The 19,590-nt window shown below is 42.4% G+C and overlaps 1 protein-coding gene across 2 annotated transcripts in view; it reads left to right on the forward strand.

Annotated features, from left to right (window-relative positions):
- The first annotated feature begins 412 nt into the window (after positions 1 to 412).
- The window catches only part of LOC126426969 (uncharacterized), a 101,732-nt gene continuing 82,554 nt past the window's right edge, over positions 413 to 19,590 (forward strand). For both annotated transcript variants that reach the window (XM_050089116.1, XM_050089117.1), the window contains exons 1-3: positions 413 to 508; positions 2,621 to 2,702; positions 6,293 to 6,355. In XM_050089116.1, the coding sequence (XP_049945073.1) occupies positions 480 to 508; positions 2,621 to 2,702; positions 6,293 to 6,355 (174 nt within the window). In that variant the 5' untranslated portion in view covers positions 413 to 479. The remainder of the gene's footprint in view (positions 509 to 2,620; positions 2,703 to 6,292; positions 6,356 to 19,590) is intronic.

The following is a 19,590-nucleotide window of genomic DNA, read 5'->3' on the forward strand; positions in this document are numbered from 1 at the left end:
AAGGGTGTCAGGGAAGGGGTGATCATCATGGATAAGAGGATAGTAGGGGGAGGGTTTAGTTCCGGTAAGGCGACAGAAGGCTGACAAGAACTTGGACCAGTTCTGAATCTATGTGTTTGTATTCGGTTGATATCCATGTGATAAGCTGCAGCTCTATCCACAGTTACAAGTGTTTCTTCACAAATGTATCGTAACTTGCCCCTGGTTCATGATTTTTATCCCTACTTGCGCTTATGTTAGAATCATTTTTAGAAACATCGTTGTCTTCCGATATTACACAAACTCTGGTAGGCAAAAAGAAAAAAAAAAATCAAATATTTCGTCAATCACGTAGGAAAGGGATGCATAACAAAAGTGCTGCCGACGCATCTTTTTCGCCGTTTGGAGCGCTAGTGTCGCTCCAGCTGTCAAACGGTAACAACTTTAACAGCAGTGAGTGTCGCGACTGTTAATGTTAGACTGTGTGTCGCACTAAAAAAATGAACACCGTGGAGATAGATAAGCAGAGGTAACAGTAAACTTGTTGTTTCATTGGATCACATTTTTATTATTCTTATAACTGCATGGATAACACGAAGCATTTTACATGTTTTTTGTTACGATGCTCTGGCAATAGTTTCAATATTGCATTAATTTAATGGCTTTTGCGGCACATTTGAAATTTACTTTGTTGTGTATACAAACGGCCATGATTAAATTATCGTTGCTGGATTTGTTTATGGTCTGGGCTTGCGTGCGAATTTGGTGTGTACTTGTTTTAGGTTATGTTTTTCAAAACAAACAGCTTGTTTTCCATGAGCTTGTAATTTTTCTCAATAGTCAGAGACCAATAATTTTTCCACCAGTATTTTGGAGCGCACTAAGTACTCTACGTATACTGTTCATTAATTACGAAAAGTTCATGTGCCGTTTGTAGCCTGTAGCGTCTTGTGAAGTACATGTTTTTTTGTCCCATCCGATAAAATCTCTACATGTATACTCTGTAACTTTGCAAAAGAGACGATTTGTATTTTCGACATTTTTTCAATAGTTTTTACATATTGTGATCTCCAGTGAAAGTGCTAGTCATTTATAATTGCTGTGGTGCTAGTCATTTATAATTATTGAGGGAAGGACGACCGAAGACAGCGAAGTGCTCACTTTCACTATTTCGTTATCTTAATCAGTATCACTGTTGTTATGTAATATTTGTTGTGAAGGAACGACGAGGAATAAGAATAGCGTTTGCTATGATGTAATGCGATGCTCCTCCCGATAATAGCGTGAGTAACTTTACAGTATTCGTCAGTTCTTTAGTGCACATAGTTACTACCTCTTTTCAGGAATTGGGTACCGGTATCTGCAGATAAAAGATGATGTTGGATGTATTAATTTGTTGTGGCTATTTAGAATCATTTTAGTATCCTATTATTTGATCTGCTGCACAGACCTGGAAATCTTACATCAACAACAGTTTGTGTTAACATGCGTATATGAATGTGGTTTAGTATAAGGGTAATACTGCTGTGTTGCAAATAGATGTAGAAAGAAATTAGGTGGTGTGGAAAAAGCTACTATGTAAGTGCAATTCTCACTGACAAAGAACATTACACATCATCAGACTGTAACAGAACATTCACCATGGGTCTGCAGCTAAGAGGGTGAAGAGCCAGTAAATATGTTTAGCAATAGAAAGTTAACCAATATTAAAAATAGACGACATTTAAAAAAATTTTCGACAGTTCGTATAAAATACAGTATGTGTGGTTTTCTTTAGTGGATAGATAAAAAAAATATCTGCATGGCAATATTTGCTCTACTGTGGGTATTCAGTAATGCCTTGTACAAGGAAAGCCTTAAAGGAGCAATTGTGTCAAAAACACACATTAAACAAATGACAAAATGATGGTTTGTAGGCTGCTGAACACCTCTTATAGTTAGGTTTTAATTTTATACACATCAAGATGATACTGAGTAACTGAAGACAAACTGCAGAGTAATGTCTGAGTTTAGAGATTAAGTACTGAAAGTGCCACATACATGATTAAGACCCGCAAATTCCATTTTACATTGATGGGAACAGGATTATAACACATTTGGATAATCATTTGCATTAGGGTATTCCCAAACTAAATCCCAAAGATGGAAGGCTTTATTTCAACTTATCTTTCTTCAAATTTAAATTGTGGTTGATGTAAGTTACTTATTTTCTGTAGAAAATATCCTTTCCATTCATTAGTTGCTTTGATTGCTCATAATGCTGTACGCCTAGTTAGAGTTCCTCTGGGAAAAAGCAAGACACAATTCAAATATTGCTCACAGTAGTAGAGTATACCTTAAACCAATGACAGACACAAACAGTATCAGTCAGTCTAGCATTTTTTTCTGTGGGATGGATTTTGCAAAGCATGACTTTCTATCATTTTGAGGTTATATATTATGACACTTCATTATGAGAGAATTGTAAATCAGTTCTTGACATTAGACTCTTTTCTTCACCTAGTTTTAATTTATTTATAGTTTAGTGGTTCATCTGCTGCACCCAGTAATGGACTGAAAATACTGCCTTTCAGCTGTATCTCACATTAACAATGGAAATTGAATGTGACTTTTATTATCTGGTTCCTTGTCTTTCCTACAGCCTGACTGCAGTAATGGACCATGAAAAAATTATTTGGTTAAAAGAGGAAACAAGTGAGATACCAGGTTCACCAGGTTCCATTGTAAGTAGTTTCTTAGTACTTTTTTTACTGTTGTTTCATTAATTTCAGTGTGCAGTATGTTGTGTGAATAAACAGAATTCATGCCATTTTGCTGAATATATGAGGAATTAAGTGCAATAAAATCTCCAGTGAGTTTTTAAGTTTACACTCAACATTTACAGCACTATGCATAGATTATAATGTGTGTTAAAATTCACAAATGATGCAGGGGAGGGTTTGAATTTAATTTTTGTAAATTTAGACAAATTTGTAATGCGCTGCTTATTGGCAGTTATAATATATTTACATAAAATTGAACTATTATGATAAAAATAGTCATTGGCTGGATGTCATTTCCAATGAGCACAATATTTCAGCAAGTGACCACATTGCCATCACCTAGTGCACTAACTTACTGTGAACTTACTAGTGATCAGTATGAGCTATAAGTGTAATTTTTTAAAAGTGTATCATAAGTTACTTAGATGGCACCTTGGATCTTGTGTTTGTATGTTACTGTTGTAGACTGTTTTGTTTATGGGGTCGACAGAAGCATCCGATCCCACGCGTCTGCTTTGATCTGTGACGTAAGGGTGTTGTCGTGTGTGACGTCATGACGGCGCGGAGTTTGGTTTGAGTGTGGCTGTCTCCAGTTCTGTTTTATCTTTTTTTATTTACTTTTCTGATCCGTTCGTTCTATCTCGTGAGATATATATATATATATTTTTTTAATTTAAAAACACTTATTACTTATTTTAATTATGTGTTTCCTCCAATTTCTGTTTTAGTTTATTATATTTATCTTTCTGATCTGTTCGTTCTATCCCGTGAGATTTTTTTAAAACAAAAGACAAAAATCACTAATCAGCTACTGAAGCATCTTTATCTTCTATGGGTTGCAGGGATTACGACCCCTGGGGAGGTGGGTGGGTATTCATGCATGGCTGTCTTCACTTACACATTGTAGCTACGCAAGGCGTCTAAATTTGTTTATATTTATATCTAAAAACAAAGATGATCTGACTTACCAAATGAAAGTGCTGGCAGGTCGACAGACAAACAAACAAACAAACACAAACATACACACAAAATTCAAGCTTTCGCAACAAACTGTTGCCTCATCAGGAAAGAGGGGAAGGAGAATGAAAGACGAGGGTTTTAAGGGAGAGGGTAAGGAGTCAGTCCAATCCCGGGAGCGGAAAGACTTACCTTAGGGGAAAAAAGGACAGGTATACACTCGCATACATACACATATCCATCCACACATATACAGACACAAGCAGACAGCTTGTGTCTGTATATGTGTGGATGGATATGTGTATGTATGCGAGTGTATACCTGTCCTTTTTTCCCCCTAAGGTAAGTCTTTCCACTCCCGGTATTGGAATGACTCCTTACCCTCTCCCTTAAAACCCACATCCTTCGTCTTTCCCTCTCCTTCCCCTCTTTCCTGATGAGGCAACAGTTTGTTGCGAAAGCTTGAATTTTGTGTGTATGTTTGGGTTTGTTTGTTTGTCTGTCGACCTGCCAGCACTTTCATTTGGTAAGTCACATCATCTTTGTTTTTAGATATATTTTTCCTACGTGGAATGTTTCCCTCTATTATAATCATATCATTAATTTGTTTATATTTAGTTTGCCCCCCACCCAAAACACCCCATTTCCAGCGCTTGTCCCGTTAGTGTCATTAGGCTTCTTGTGGAAAGTGTGTGTGTGTGTTTGTTTTTGTTTTCGCCATATTTGTGACGTCATGGGTCAAAGCAGACGGGCGGGATCGGACGCTTCCATATTTCCTTGTTTATGTCACTACTTGAGTGGTGTCATAGATTGTCTTTTTGCTATACCTGTATAGGGCTAGTGCAGATGATGATCACTTGAGGAAAGCAATGAATTTGCATTGAGTGCTATTCTATACCTGTTGTGGTTATAGAGTTGCAGCATAGCCTAAGGCCTAGGTTAAGTAGGGAGGTGAAAGTCTAATTGTGGGTTGGGAAACCCAATGAAGTTTTTATAACAATCTTTTTCCATAGCTACATTTATGCCATTGATGAAAACCCTTGCTTTCCTACCGTAGTCCAGTATTTTCAGGTTTTCAATACATCTGAAGGTGTTAATCACACTCAAACTCTGATAGTTATTCAGTTTTAATTTTTCTGATAGTTGCAAGTGGTTAGTGAAGTTATCTGTTGATAATTTCTTAAGGGTTGTATTTCTGCTGTGTTAATGACATAATCGGTCTACCAGTTATCAGTCAAGTTCTCATAGTTACCTTGAAAGAAGTTTGAAGAGACATTTACTGTGAACACTGGTTTAAGAAGTTAGTTTCATATAATATTTTGTTTGCATTAGCACTTGTCTCTGAATATGTAAACCAAGTGTCAATAAGACTCATGGCAGAAAATTGTGATTTGTGTCTTTAGTTCACATTAATTAATTTTTAGAACACAGTGTACATGCACCCTGATATATTCCAGTGTGTATGTATGTGATGGGAGCAAAGTTGTGGCAAAACTAAGAGATTGTACATTCAGTATTGATGTGGTTTTTTTCTTTCTTTCTCTCTCTCTCTCTCTTTCTTTTCTTTTCTTTTTTTTTTTTTTTTGTAACTACCTCTTCTATATACATCACTTCATGATAAATGATATTTGTTAAATTGCAAGGATGTTACAGAAATATTAAGGAATTTTTGTTGTAAATAATGTAACTTAAAGTTTGACCCAAACTTTTTGTTCCACTATAAAATATTTGTTGCTTCCTTTGCCTCCCTCATCTTGAATGTTTCTGCAGAATTGGTAATGATACAAATGCAAGAACATGCTCCATAGATTGGATTTGCAAAAATTGTGTTGGCAGATTGTGTGTGTTTGTTGACAGCATAGCAGACAGTCTGCATTGAGTGAAGCTAGACTTCACATTTATTGTAAGCCTGGCTTAAGAACAACAGTACAGAGATGTGTGTTGTCCAGCTTTCTACCTTTTCACCTTGATTATATTTCACTTCTCTTCATTATATTTAACTTCTCTTCATTGATGTGAAAACTCGAGGAATATCTTGCACATTTTTATTCTTTAAATGGTATTGTGTCTGCTGTAGGTAGCGAATCATGAGCAAGTTGAATAATTTGTGATGCAATAAAACCTACAATTTCTGTGATGATGATCTTTTGCCACTCCTATTTGGAGTAACTACAGAAACCAATATACACATGACATTTATCTTTTACACTACTTCCATTGTACAAGAGTGTTTTTCAATAACTCAGTGCTGTATGAAAAAGCTGTGGGTATTTCCTCAATCAGTGGGAATTTATTTTTAGAATAGTTCTGTAGTGAGTAATATCTAGAAAATAATGTTGTCATTCACATAATTTTATTTTCTCTCTAATTGAAATAAAACAAATCAGTTTTGCATCAACCAGAATTACTGTCGCACGAAAGAACATACACTGAGAACTGGCAATAAAATAATAGTTGTTGCTAAATTATGTGGTGTTAATTATTCATGAAAAGTACTTTAATTGTGGCATAGAAGTTGTGAAAGTTGCTAACAGTGTGTGGAGATCATGACTTTTTAAATGTACTCATTTTGCTTTGTGTTACTCTCACCACAGGTCCAGGTATACCCCTGTAGTGTGAAAATAAAGGAAGAACCACAGGAGACTGGGAATCAAGAGGTAATTCTAGAATTTTTTTGACGGAATGGAATTAATCACTGATTTGTTATTTACAGTTGTGGGGAATGTAAATGAAGAGGTAAGCAATATAGCTGAGCATTATTGTCAAGGTTTGTTCAGATATGCTAGTAATTATGACTGACTCACAATATCATAATTTGCCCACTATTGTCAAATGTGGCACAAAAGCCTAAATATACTATTTTTTAGGCATTGCTCTATATAGGTTGACGTATTGTCTTTGTACAGGAACAATAGTTTTAATATCTACATTAGTAGAATTATTGTCTTGTACAAGGACATGGTAAAAAGTAATGCCTCCACATTTTTTATGCAGAAACTGTTAAAGCTTTTCAAATAAAACAAGCTTTGTTAATTTTTTATGTCTTTATTCCTCATGTTGACGTATTTATTTCTCAATGTAGTCACACACACACAATAAACACATTTCTCTTGCTGAGAGACCAGTTCATTGATACTGACACTGACTTTGTTGACAGAGCCACAACCTCACCTCTGCTTTCACTGCTTCAGTCACTATCTAATGGAAGTCCTCGAAGGTATTCTTTAGATTTGGAAACAGATGAAAACTGGAGGCGGCCAAGTCAGGAGTGTATGGAAGATAATTGATGACAGTGAACCTAAGCTGTCGGATTGTTGCAGACATTGCAACCCGCATGTCTTGTCTGGCATTGTTATGCTGAAGGACAGGGTGGTGCATGTATGGTCAGACTCTTTGAATTTGAAACTTGATCACAGTACGCTGCTCCTCACGCACCAACTTAGTTAAGCTACACTTGTTCATGTTACATGCTACAATCCAGAGCCCTCTAGCAGCAGATGGTTCCAATTTGGGTCAGCAGAGTGAAAAAACCTGTGCACATTACTCAGTCGAGTAATATATGTGACATGTAGTATCTCGACCGATACTGCAAACAGAATTAAAAAGTTGGAGGCATTACTTTTTAGCACACTCTTGTATATACAAACAAAAATGAGAACTACGCGTCATTGTGTTGATGTCTAAATAAAATGATGCATGATAGTTGCTGCAATGCCCTGGACCTGAACAGTGATTTCCTACGTATTTGACCAGTTGCCTTGATGAGTAAACTATCCACAGATACTTCTTTGACTGAATCAGTTGTCATTCTCATGGGAGGTTTGATTAGTGGGCAGAGCAAGAATGAGAATTCATCATATACTGTGAAAATGATGACAAAGTACGATTCAAGATATGAATGCTTTTGCTTGAAAATACTCCATTATGTCCGGAAATCCAAAGTGAATCTTGACCCTTCTCAACACTCTTATCATTCACATCACCATCTGAATCAACATGATGCTATATAATACCCACTTTTACAACAATGTGGCAGTTTTCATATTTTACACCTAAGTATTATCTACCATTAAAATTACTGCGCCATTGTAGGCTTCTTTTCTTTGTCCCCTCTTCTACATTTTAATAAACCCTTGCAGTGTCATGTACTTCAATTTGTTTCATTATCCTTGTTATCAAGGTATTTACTTAAATTGCGGAGCAATTCTGTTTGCCTTCATTAAATTTACTTTATTCTTTTTTCGTTTCTGTGTTTTCCTTCATTAAATATTTTTACTCTTTTTTTCATTTCTACATTTATCATTTCCTCCATTAGGGAAACCTAAAGAAAGATTGACAGATGGAGCAAACTCCATCCTCCAGAATATGAGTTCTTAACAACTGCAATGCCTCATTCAGTTGGTCCCTAAAGCCAATGTTATTTGGATCATACACAGTTTACACTATAGTGCATTTAAAAACAGTTGCAACTTTTGATGTTTGGGTCACTGTGTGCCATTGCCTAGGTAGCACCAATGGTAAGCTGTTCGGCTGGTAAAGTGCCCATGGTGCCACACCATGGGTAAACAGTACCATGTGGTGTCACGCATCAGAGGCACCTACATTTATTTCCTCTCATTGTAAATTGATAATTTCTGGCAGTGAAGTGTTTTACAGCTGTCAGGTATTGTAAACAAGTGTTCCGTGCTGCCATTGCATTAATAATAACATTGCAGCATGTCTGAACATGAGATTCACAGTAAAAGTGATCACCCAAGAACTCATTCACCATCTGTGAAGTGTTCTGCTGCAAAATTTTCCTCCAAATTCGACAGTATTAATGGACAATGCACAATACCATTCAGTTGGGATGGGTAAAGTCCCAGCAATACAGCAGAGGAAAGCAGCTATTTTTCTCAGGGTACAAAGAAATATTCGAGTGGATAAAGTTGGACACATCTTGTGTAAGGTAGACTTAATGGAACTTTCAGTACTGTACTAGCCAGAAACTCCATGCTAACAGGTCAGTGAACTGGCTAATGTTTGGGCATTGTTTAATCAGGCTTTCTCCATATTATGCTCATTTAAATCCGGCTGGGAATATATGGTCGTAGGTGAAAAGTAATGTGGCCAAAAAACAACAAGAAATTTATACTCGGTGATGTTGAAATGTTGACAAGAGAGATCACTGCAAATGTTATATTGGACTGGTCTCACGTTATCAGGCATATCAAGAATGTAGTTGAGGAGAGCTGGATTCATGGACCGTGATGAGTTTTGAGAAATATGGTACTTCTCTTGTTACTGCGTTAACATCTGCTTATTTTGCCTAAACACAGTATAGTTTACAGATACACATCTCACTAACATTGTAAGGCAATTGAAATGGTAACAGAATCCTAAAACGGTGTGTTATTAACCAAGCAACTGAGGGCGAGACATATCAGTAGTTATAAGAAAGCCAGTTCTCAGTATAAAAGTAAATGTGCAGCTTCTTCACTTATGTCAGTATATATGGCAATTTCAGATATTAACCATATGGTAAAATACTCTCCTCTTTGCATGCTATCATTTCCCAAGCTTGTTTTAATATCTCAGACCATTTATGAATGACTTGATTTAATTCTTTTGGCCCCTGTGGGGGCATAGGGCATCCAGGAGAACTCGCCATCTGTCTCTGTATTTGGCCATTTGCCTCAATTTTGCCCAGGTTTTGCAAACTCTTTTTGCTTCCTCTTCCATTGTCCTCTTCCATGTGCCCTTAGGTCTTCCTCTCTTCCTTGTTCCCTGGGGATTCCATTCCAATGCTTTTTTCTCGATGGTTCCATCTCAAGGTGTGCCCCAACCAACATCACTTTCTCGCATCTGGTCTTCTATAGGTATTCGGTTTGTTATTCGCCAGAGCTCCTCATTACATATTTTTTCTGGCCACCAGATATTCATGATGTGTCAGACACATCTATTTATTAAGCTTATCCATTTTCCTGCTTTCACTGGCATACACAAGGACAGCCTTCTCATTTGTATTAAAAATATAGATTTTTGTTTTGTACGTGATATTTCTGTTTTTCTGTATTGGATACAATTGTATGTATTTGCCTTTTTAATGCGGTTTTTCATGTCATCTCCAGCTCCACCATATTCCATCACTATACAATCAAGATACAGGAATGAGTTGACAGTCTCCACCCACTGCTCCTCTATTAACAGTGGCACCTCCGATGTTCCCTGAATTTACTCTCATTTCCTTTGTTTTGCCTGTATTTGTCTTGAGGCCAGCAGTCTCTGCTTCTTCTTTCAGCAAGTTTAATGTAGCTTGCATATCCGTCAGCTAGGCTAGTGAAACTATGTTGTCTGCAAAATCCAAATTATCTAGACATTCATGGATCTCCCACTGGATTTCTCGTCTCCTGCCTGCTGTGACTCTTCACATAACTGAGTCTAGAACAAGTAGAAAAAGTGTTGGTGATAAAATGCAACCCTGCCGGACTCCAGTTATTACTTTCATGGGCTCTGTCACATTTCCCTTGTGGAGTATGCAATGTTTGTAACCATCATATAGATCTTTTATGATGTTTAAGATCTTCTGTGGTATCCCATACTTCTGCAACACCTGCCAGAGCACTTTGTGTTTCATGGAATCGAATGCCTTTTGAAAATCAAGGAATGCCAGGTACATGGTTGCTTGGAATTCTTAGCTTTGCTTTAAAATTATCCTAAGAGTGTTAATAAGATCAATACAACTGTGTTGTGCCCTAAAACTGGGCTGTTCTTTACGCAGTCACTTTTCAAGACACTCTTTAATTCTGTTTAAAATAATTCTGGTGATGATGTTACTGGCACTGACAACAATGTAATACCTTGCCAGTTGCTACAGTCTGACAAATTTCCCTTTCTTGGGAGCTTTATGACCAAACCATTTTTCCACTCCTTTGGAGATTTCTCTTCAAACCAAATATGCTTCATCAAGGGATAGAGCATCTTAACAGTACGTTCAATATCAGCTTTTAAGAGCTCTGGTGCTATGTTGTCTAGGCCTGGAGCCTTTTTATTCTTTATGGTTTTCAAAGCAACCCTAATTTTGTTCATTTTGGGACACTGCAAATTTATATCTTGATCTTCTTCGACTTACTCTGGAACATCTCTTACCTGTTCATCTTGGTTGTCTTCAAAATTTAACAGTTCCTTGAGGTGCTCCTCCCATCTCTGTAGCTGTGCCTGTTGAGTGGTAGGCATCACCCCATCCTTGTTCTTAACTGGTCCTTCATGTCTGAAGTTCTTCATTGACAACCATTTGGTTGTATTGTAGAACCCTTTAATATTTCCTTGTTTTGCTGCCTCTTCTACTAATTTTGGTTGCTCATCTTTCCATTTCCTTTTATCTCTCTGTGTATTCTTTATGCGCTTCGCTCTTTTGCACTCTTGTCAGACAAAGATTTAACTTAAGTTTTAGTTCTTTCTGGTGGCTGATCTCATCTGATGTAGCATTGGAGGTCCATTCCTTCCATTGATGTGCCTTACATCCTATGATTTTTTCTATCACATCTAAATAACTGTCTTTGATTTGTTTCCCCAACATGTTTCAATTCCCTCTTCCATAAAGTTTTCTTCAGAGAGGATCTGGAATCTGTTTTGTAGTTCAAGGGCAAATGTTTCTTTGATCTGTTGGTCTTTTAGCCTTGCTAGATCTGTTTTCTTGCTCCTGTGACTGAGCTTGGTTCTGTTTGCCTCTTTTTTCAGTCTGAATTCTGCCAAAACTAGGTGGTGGTCACTTCCAACGTCCGCTCCTCTTCTGTTTCTGACATCTAACGGAGAGTGTTGGAACTTGCAGCTTATGACTATGTGGTCTATTTGATTTTCAGTAACATGGTCTGAAGAAGCTCACGTTTTCTTATGGCAGTGACAATGTGGAAACACTGTGCCTCCAATGACTTGGTCATGTTCAGTGCATGTGTCTATCAGCAGTTCACCATTTACATTCCTTATCCCAGCACCGTACACACCCATGATATGTTCAAGCCCTTCATTTTCTGAACCAGCTTTTGTGTTCAAGTCACCCATTAAAATTTTTAGGCCCCTAGAATTTGTTTGTCTAAGGACTCCATTAAGCTCTGTATAAATTGCATCTTTTAATTCTCCTTTAGCTATTTTATTAGGTGTCTAGCATTGAATTACAGTGACATATCACACATTTGTTTTAAAGCATGCGGTTATTATCCGTTCTGAGAGTGGTTTCCACTCCAGTAAGCTCTTCTTGCTGCTTTTAGACAGTAAGAGCCCTACACCATTCCTACACATCACGTCCTCACCTGTCTGACCCGCGTACAGCAGCAGTCCACCAATTTGTGTTTGTAATTCCCCAGATTCTGGCCACCTTATTTCACTTAGTCCCAATATATCTAGTCGGTAGTTCTCCACCTGGTTTTCAACCTCTCTTAGCCTCCCTGCCTCTCTCAACATCCTTACATTCCAAAAACCAATACGGGTTTTCCTTTTCAGCCAAAGGTCATATCCTTAAGATCCATCCGGCTGTTTCTCCTGTTAGTTTCTGTGATGCGTGTTTTTTGGTGGTGTGGGTTATCAGCCCACAGCACCTGAGTGTCCAGGTGGGGCTGCCACCTCATGGCCTGGACACCTGCCAAGGTTTTATTTCAGGACATTACCCCCTAGATAGCTTGTCTTCAGCACAACTAAAGAATGCTGTCCATCCCTTTGCAGTAAGGCCTATGTGCATCAATGTTGTCATGGTTTCCAAGGATCTTTTGCTGTCCACATTAGGGGGCTGTGCCTGCTGCCACACAATCACAGGGAGGAAAAGGAAAGGAAGCGAGAGTATAGGATGGGCCACGATAGAATAGAGCAGGACACTAGGCGGGACATTGTGAGACACACTTCATCTGGATCATCTATGGAGATCTGTCCAGCTTGGGAGGCCCTGCTTGTAGTTACACTACTGCTGGTATAGGCCTCCACTTCATTGGATCACACAAACCCCCTCGCCCACATGGATGGTGTTTCATTAAGGTGGTGTCTCCTGAGGGGGAGACCATTTATGAGATATGAGGGATTTATGAATATTTCATTCTGGCTTTTTTACTGGCATGTGCGTTGGTGATGGAGACCTTTACTAACATTCCATTTACTTGACATTGGAGATAAATGGCAATTTCTCAGAGGTTTAAAGAATAATTCAATATGTTATCTAAATTTCATATGCAGCATAATATGACCTAACACAAATCAAATGCAAATTCATAGTACCCCTATGTTTGGCGAAGAGTTCTCAAGCTTCCAGCCGGGTGGCGGTGTCTTCAAACTGCGACGTTTCGACGAGTGACATACTCATCATCTTCTGGCGAAGTGCCGAGACTTTGCGGATGCCGGTCCCTTTATACCTGCGGTGTGCCCCCCACCACCTGACGGCGGGAGGCTGGGTCCAGAGGAGCCGGCGGGCGAGGTGGAGGGGGAAGCGGGTGCGCCGTTCGTGTCTCCGTCAGAGCATTCTGATCGCGTCTCGTGAGCTGGACGGTTCTTGTTGCGTTCCTGGCGTATTGCGGCTAATGCTGGATTCCAGCCCGCGCTCAGTTGATAGCCTTCATCCCTGTTCACAAGATTCTCGTGGGCGCGTATTTCTATTGATTCTTTAATGTCGCTATCCGAATAGCTCCCGGCTCGGCATAGCACCCTGGTGTTTTCGAAGTCAAAGGTGTGGTTTTCTTTGCTGCTATGTTCAGCTATAGCAGATTTCTCTATCTGTCCAAGTCTAACATGCCTGATGTGTTCCTCGCACCTTTTAGAGATGCAGCGCTGCGTTTGACCAATGTACTTCACACCACATTCGCAGGCAATGTTGTATATACCAGGTGTGTTTAGTTTGAGTGGGTCTTTAGCTGAGCCCAGCAGCTCTTTCGTCTTCGGCGGTGGTCAGAATACAGTATTTATGTTAGATTTTCTTAATAGCCTCCCGATTTTGGCTGATGTGGGCCCCAAATATGGAAGAAAGGCGAGTCTCTTGTTAACTTCCTCTTCCTCTTCCTGAAATTTGTCAGTCTGTCTCCTCTTGAAGGCCCTGCCAATCTGTGTTTCACTGTACCCGTTTTTCCAAAATACCTCTCCTAGGTGGTGTAATTCGTCTGAGAGGCTTTCTTTGTCACAAATGACGTGCGCCCTATGCAGCAAGGTGGTCAGTACTGACTGCCGTTGCGCCGGATGGTGGCAGCTGGTTGCATGGAGGTACAGGTCTGTGTGCGTCTTTTTTCTATATACTGAATGGCCCAGCGTACCATCTGCTTTCTTCCTGATCAGTATGTCCAGAAATGGAATACAGCCATTCTCTTCTACTTCCATCGTGAAGGTGATATTTTTATGTATGCCGTTTAGGTGGTCCATAAACTCCTCCAGTGCCTGCCTGCCATGCTGCCAAATCACGAAAGTGTCATCCACATAGCGGAAGAAGTGCCTGGGTTTACAGTGAGCAGTTTGTAGTTCCACCTCCTCAAAGTGTTCCATATAAAGATTCGCCATCCTTGGAGCAAGGGGAGATCCCATGGCCACTCCATCCACTTGTTCATAATGCTCTCCATTGCACTTACGACCACTACCCGAGCTAATGTGGCCCTCCTTCCTTTCCGGGCTGCATACCTTCCCTTTCCTCATCCTTTCCCGTCCCCCATCTTCGCCCCCCCCCCCTCCCCCACTCTCACCTCTGGCTCTTTCCTTCCCTTTCTCCCCCTCTGGGAGTATGGTTTGTGCCTACGTCCGGAGACGGACGCTCGAAACTGTTCCAAATTCCTTGCTTTCTACACTCGCAAGTCCTTGTCCTTCCTCTGTCCTTCTCTTTTCCTTCCCTCTTCTCTTTGCCCTTTTCTCCGCTGCGGCGTTTGAGACCCCCTCTTCTTTCCTTTCCCTATCTATTTTTTCCTCCCTGTGCGTGTCTGAAGGTCGACCCACGCACTTCCATGTGTAGCCGGTGACGGGGTAACGCGTAATTCCCCGCCCCGGGTAGACAGGTAGGACACGTACGTACCCCCTGGTAACGGCCAGGCCGAGGGAGGGGTGATTACCCGAGCTGATACCTTCCGAAAGTGCCGATTGGTCCCTCCGTCCGTTTGTCGGGAGGTGTGACCTGAGGTGTGAACAATCACCTAAGGCGGGAGTGCCCTCAGTGAGGGCCCCCACAAGGGTGGAGCGTGCCATCGGAGATGCCGGTAATCATGGTGGATTCTTCCGCAATGGTTTCCTCACCTTCCACTATGTCTGCTCACAAACGTAAGTTCACTGAGTCTCAGCCACAGACAGTTCTTCCATCGTTGCCACAGTTCCTTGTTGTTTCTCGGTCTGACGAAGGTAACGACTTCTCCACGGTCAACCCTTTCATTATTCAGAAAGGTGTCGACGCAATTGCAAGTCCTGTAAAGTCTTGTTCCAGATTACGGAATGGCACCCTGTTGTTAGAAACACACAGTGCCCTCCAGGCACAAAAATTGCTGCGTACTTCTCTGCTCCACACCTTCCCTGACCGGGTGGAACCGCACCGTACCTTAAATTCCTCACGTGGCGTCGTTTATACACGCTCCCTCGATGGATTGTCTGACGAAGAAATTCAGCACTACCTGTCTGACCAGGGCGTAACGGCTGTTCATAGGGTTACGAAAAGGGTTGACATGAACATCATTCCAACCCGCACTGTCTTCTTGACATTTGACAAAGTTCAACTCCCATCGAAAATCAAAGCAGGCTGTGAGATAATTTACGTTCGCCGTTACGTCCCAAATCCTACGCGTTGCTATCGATGTCAGCGATTCAATCACACCAGCCAGTCCTGTTCCAATCCGGCCAAATGTGTTACGTGTGGCAAGGATGCCCATGAGGGTGCTTGTCCACCTCCATCCCCTCGCTGCATCAACTGTATGGGTGACCACGCTGCTTCCTCTCAAGATTGCCCCGTTTTTAAGGACGAAAAGCTCATCCAGGAAATAAGGGTGAAGGAAAAGGTGTCAACCTTTGCTGCTTGAAAATTATTCGCCAGTCGACAGCCCACCGTGCCTCAGACAGGAAAATACAGCACTGTCCTTGCTTCTCCTCGGCCAACAAATGAGGTGGCCACGCAGACTTGCGACCTCAACTTTAGTGCCACGGTCGTCAGATCAGCCAGCGCAAAGATCGCCCATTCAACTTCACCACTTTCGCCTGCCCACTCTATGGCTCACCCTTCATCGGGTTCTGCTAAATCTCGAGCCCAAAAGTCAGACACCAAGACTTCCAAAAAAGAGCATACTCGTGAAGAGTTTTTACGTACCGCAACTTCACAACCATCGGTTCCTCCTTCATCTAAACATCATACTTCCAAGAAGGCTACAAAGAAACCCAGTTCCTCTCCTTCTCCGCCAAGGCGTGTCCCATCTACAGCACCACCTGGCGGAAATCGCCCTCAGCCGTCTTCTGTGTCGCCGAGGCGCACTGCTGGTGGCCGGTCAACCGGCCGATCGCTGGTGGCAGGAGCTGCTCCTGACCAACCTATGGATCAGGATCTTCTGCCTTCGGCTGAATGCCATTCCATGCTGTCGGTCGCTAGCTCCGAGCAGTCTTTGAGTTGAAAGCAACTTTGGTCACATTCCTACATTTTCTGTTTACCCCATGTCCATTATCCACTGGAAAATCCACGGAATTCGAGCCAATAGGGATGAATTGTCGATCCTCTTACGATCCTACTCGCCGGTCATCTTCTGTCTTCAGGAAACAAAGCTGCGTCCCCATGACCGCTTTGTTCTCCCTCATTTTCAGTCCGTCCGATATGATCTCCCCTCTGTTGAAGGCACTCCAGCACATGGAGGACTCATGATTCTTCTCCATGAAACTCTCCATTATTACCCAATCCATTTAAACACTTCCTTCCAAGCTGTCGCCGTCCGTCTTTCCCTTTCCGGATACACGTTCTCTCTTTGTACTGTATACATTCCGTCATCCACACCAATGACACGAGCTGATCTCCTTCATCTTCTTGGTCAGCTTCCACCCCCCTATTTGCTGGTTGGGGACTTCAATGCCCACCACCTGCTTTGGGGATCTCCACATCCTTGTCCACATGGCTCACTATTGCTAGACGTCTTCCACCAAGCGGATCTAGTTTGCCTCAGCACTGGGGTCCCTACATTTTTATCTGCCTCCACGACAAATTTATCTTATTTGGACCTTGCGGTCAGTACTGTTCCGCTAGCTCGGCGCATCGAATGGTTCGCCCTTGATGATACACACTCGAGTGATCACTTTCCGTGTGTCCTTAGACTGCAGCCTCAACTGCCATACATGCGCCCGCGACGCTGGAAGTTTGCCCACGCTGATTGGACACTTTTTTCGTCTCTAGCGACATTCGATGACCGTCACTTTCCCAGCGTCGACGATGAGGTCACCCATATTACCGACGTTATTCTTACAGCTGCGGAACACTCAATACCACGCACCTCCGAATTGCCCCGGCGCCCCCCAGTTCCTTGGTGGAACGAGGCATGCCGTGATGCAATACGTGAGCGGCGACGTGCTCTCCGCGTTTTCCGCCACCATCCTACTTTGGCCAACTGTATCCGCTATAAGCAGTTCCGTGCGCGATGCCGTCGCGTCATCCGCCATAGCAAGAAGGCAAGCTGGAAATTCTTTATTAGCTCATTTAACACCTTCACTCCCTCCTCGGAAGTTTGGAGTCGGCTTCGACGGTTCTCAGGCGCGCCTAGTTTCTCCCCGATATCTGGGCTCACTGTCGCGCATGATACCTTAGTGGACCCCGTCGCAATTTCTAACTCATTGGGTCAGCACTTTGCTGAGATTTCGAGCTCTTCCAATTACCCGCCAGCGTTTCTCCCGAAGAAACGTGCAGCGGAAGTGCGACCTCTTGCTTTCTCCTCTCAAAATCGCGAAAGCTATAATACTGTTTTCTCCATGCAGGAACTCCAACATGCACTCTCTTCTTCTCGCTCCTCCGCCCCAGGACGGGATGGTATCCACGTCCAAATGTTGCTAATTTATCAACCCATAGTCTGCATTACCTCCTTCGCCTTTATAGTCGAATTTGGACCAACAGTACTTTTCCCAGACGATGGCAGGAAGCTATCGTCGTTCCCGTTCCGAAACCTGGAAAGGACAAACATCTCCCCTCTAGCTATCGCCCCATTTCTCTCACGAGTAGTGTCTGTAAGGTTTTGGAGCGTATTGTGAATTACTGTCTAGCGTGGTGGCTGGAATCCCGCAGTCTTTTAACACCTGCCCAATGCGGATTCCGAAAGCATCATTCTGCCGTTGACCATCTTGTTGCTCTCTCCACTTATATCATGAACAATTTTCTCCGGAAACGCCAAACAGTAGCAATATTTTTTGATCTGGAGAGAGCATACGATACCTGTTGGAGGACAGGCATCCTCCGCACACTGTTCTCTTGGGGCTTTCGTGGTCGGCTACCCCTTTTTCTTCGCAAATTTATGGCAGAGCGCACATTTAGGGTGCGGGTGAACACTACTCTCTCTCGTACTTTCCACCAAGAAAACGGGGTACCCCAGGGCTCCGTGCTGAGTGTTGTACTGTTTGCCATTGTCATCAATCGAATTATGGATTGTCTCCTTCCTGATGTCTCGGGCTCCCTCTTTGTGGACGATTTTGCGATCTACTACAGCTCTCAACGGACCAGCCTTCTCGAACGACGTCTTCAAGGATGTCTCGATCGCCTCCACTCTTGGAGCATCGAAACCGGCTTCCGTTTCTCTCCCAGTAAGACCGTTTGTGTTAATTTTTGGCGACGTAAGGAGTTTCTTCCGCCCTCCTTGCATCTAGGTCCTGTCAACCTTCCATTTTCAGACGTCGCTAAATTCTTGGGTCTTATGTTTGACAGAAAACTGTGCTGGTCCTCCCACGTATCCTATCTTTCGGCTCGCTGTCTGCGTTCCCTTAACACCCTCCGTGTCCTGAATGGTACCTCGTGGGGAGCGGACCGAGTGGTCCTTCTCAGCCTCTATCGCGCCTTAGTTTGCTCAAAAAATGGTTCAAATGGCTCTGAGCACTATGGGACTCAACTGCTGGGGTCATTAGTCCCCTGGAACTTAGAACTAGTTAAACCTAACTAACCTAAGGACATCACAAACATCCATGCCCGAGGCAGGATTCGAACCTGCGACCGTAGCGGTCTTGCGGTTCCAGACTGCAGCGCCTTTAACCGCACGCCACTTCGGCCGGCCTTAGTTCGCTCAAAATTGGATTATGGAAGCATAGTCAACTCCTCTGCTCGGCCGTCTATTCTTCGGCGTCTCGACTCTATCCACCACCGTGGATTACGTTTAGTGTCTGGAGCTTTTTACACTAGCCCTGTGGAAAGCCTTTATGCTGAGACTGCTGAACCTCCGCTGTCCAATCGGCGAGCAGTCCTTCTGAGTCGTTATGCTAGCCATCTGTCTTCCATGCCTGCTAATCCAGCCCATGACCTTTTTTCGACGCCTCCCTTGATGTAGGGTATGCAGGCCGCTCCTCCTCCCTACTACCCCTGGGAGTCCGCTTCCGTCAACTGCTCCATTCTCTTTCCTTCCGCTTTCCTAAAACCTTCTTGACAACTTGGGGTACAGCACCGCCTTGGCTCCGTCCCCGGATCTGCCTGCTCCGTGACCTTTGTCGATTTCCCAAGGATGGTACCCCTACACTTGTTTATCGTCGGGCTTTGCTGCTCTATGTGCACAAATGACGGACGCCACATTTATTTACACCGACGGCTCGAAAACATCGTTAGGTGGTTAGGTGTAGGGAGTGCCTATATTGTTGGCGACACCCCAAATCACTTTCGGCTTCCCGACCAGTGTTTGGTTTATACTGCAGAGCTTTACGCTGTTCTCCAGGTTGTCCACTACATCCGCCGCCATCAGCGGATACAGTACGTAATCTG

The sequence above is a fragment of the Schistocerca serialis genome, chromosome 11 (genome assembly GCF_023864345.2).
Source record: "Schistocerca serialis cubense isolate TAMUIC-IGC-003099 chromosome 11, iqSchSeri2.2, whole genome shotgun sequence".
Taxonomy (NCBI): Eukaryota; Metazoa; Arthropoda; class Insecta; order Orthoptera; family Acrididae; genus Schistocerca; species Schistocerca serialis.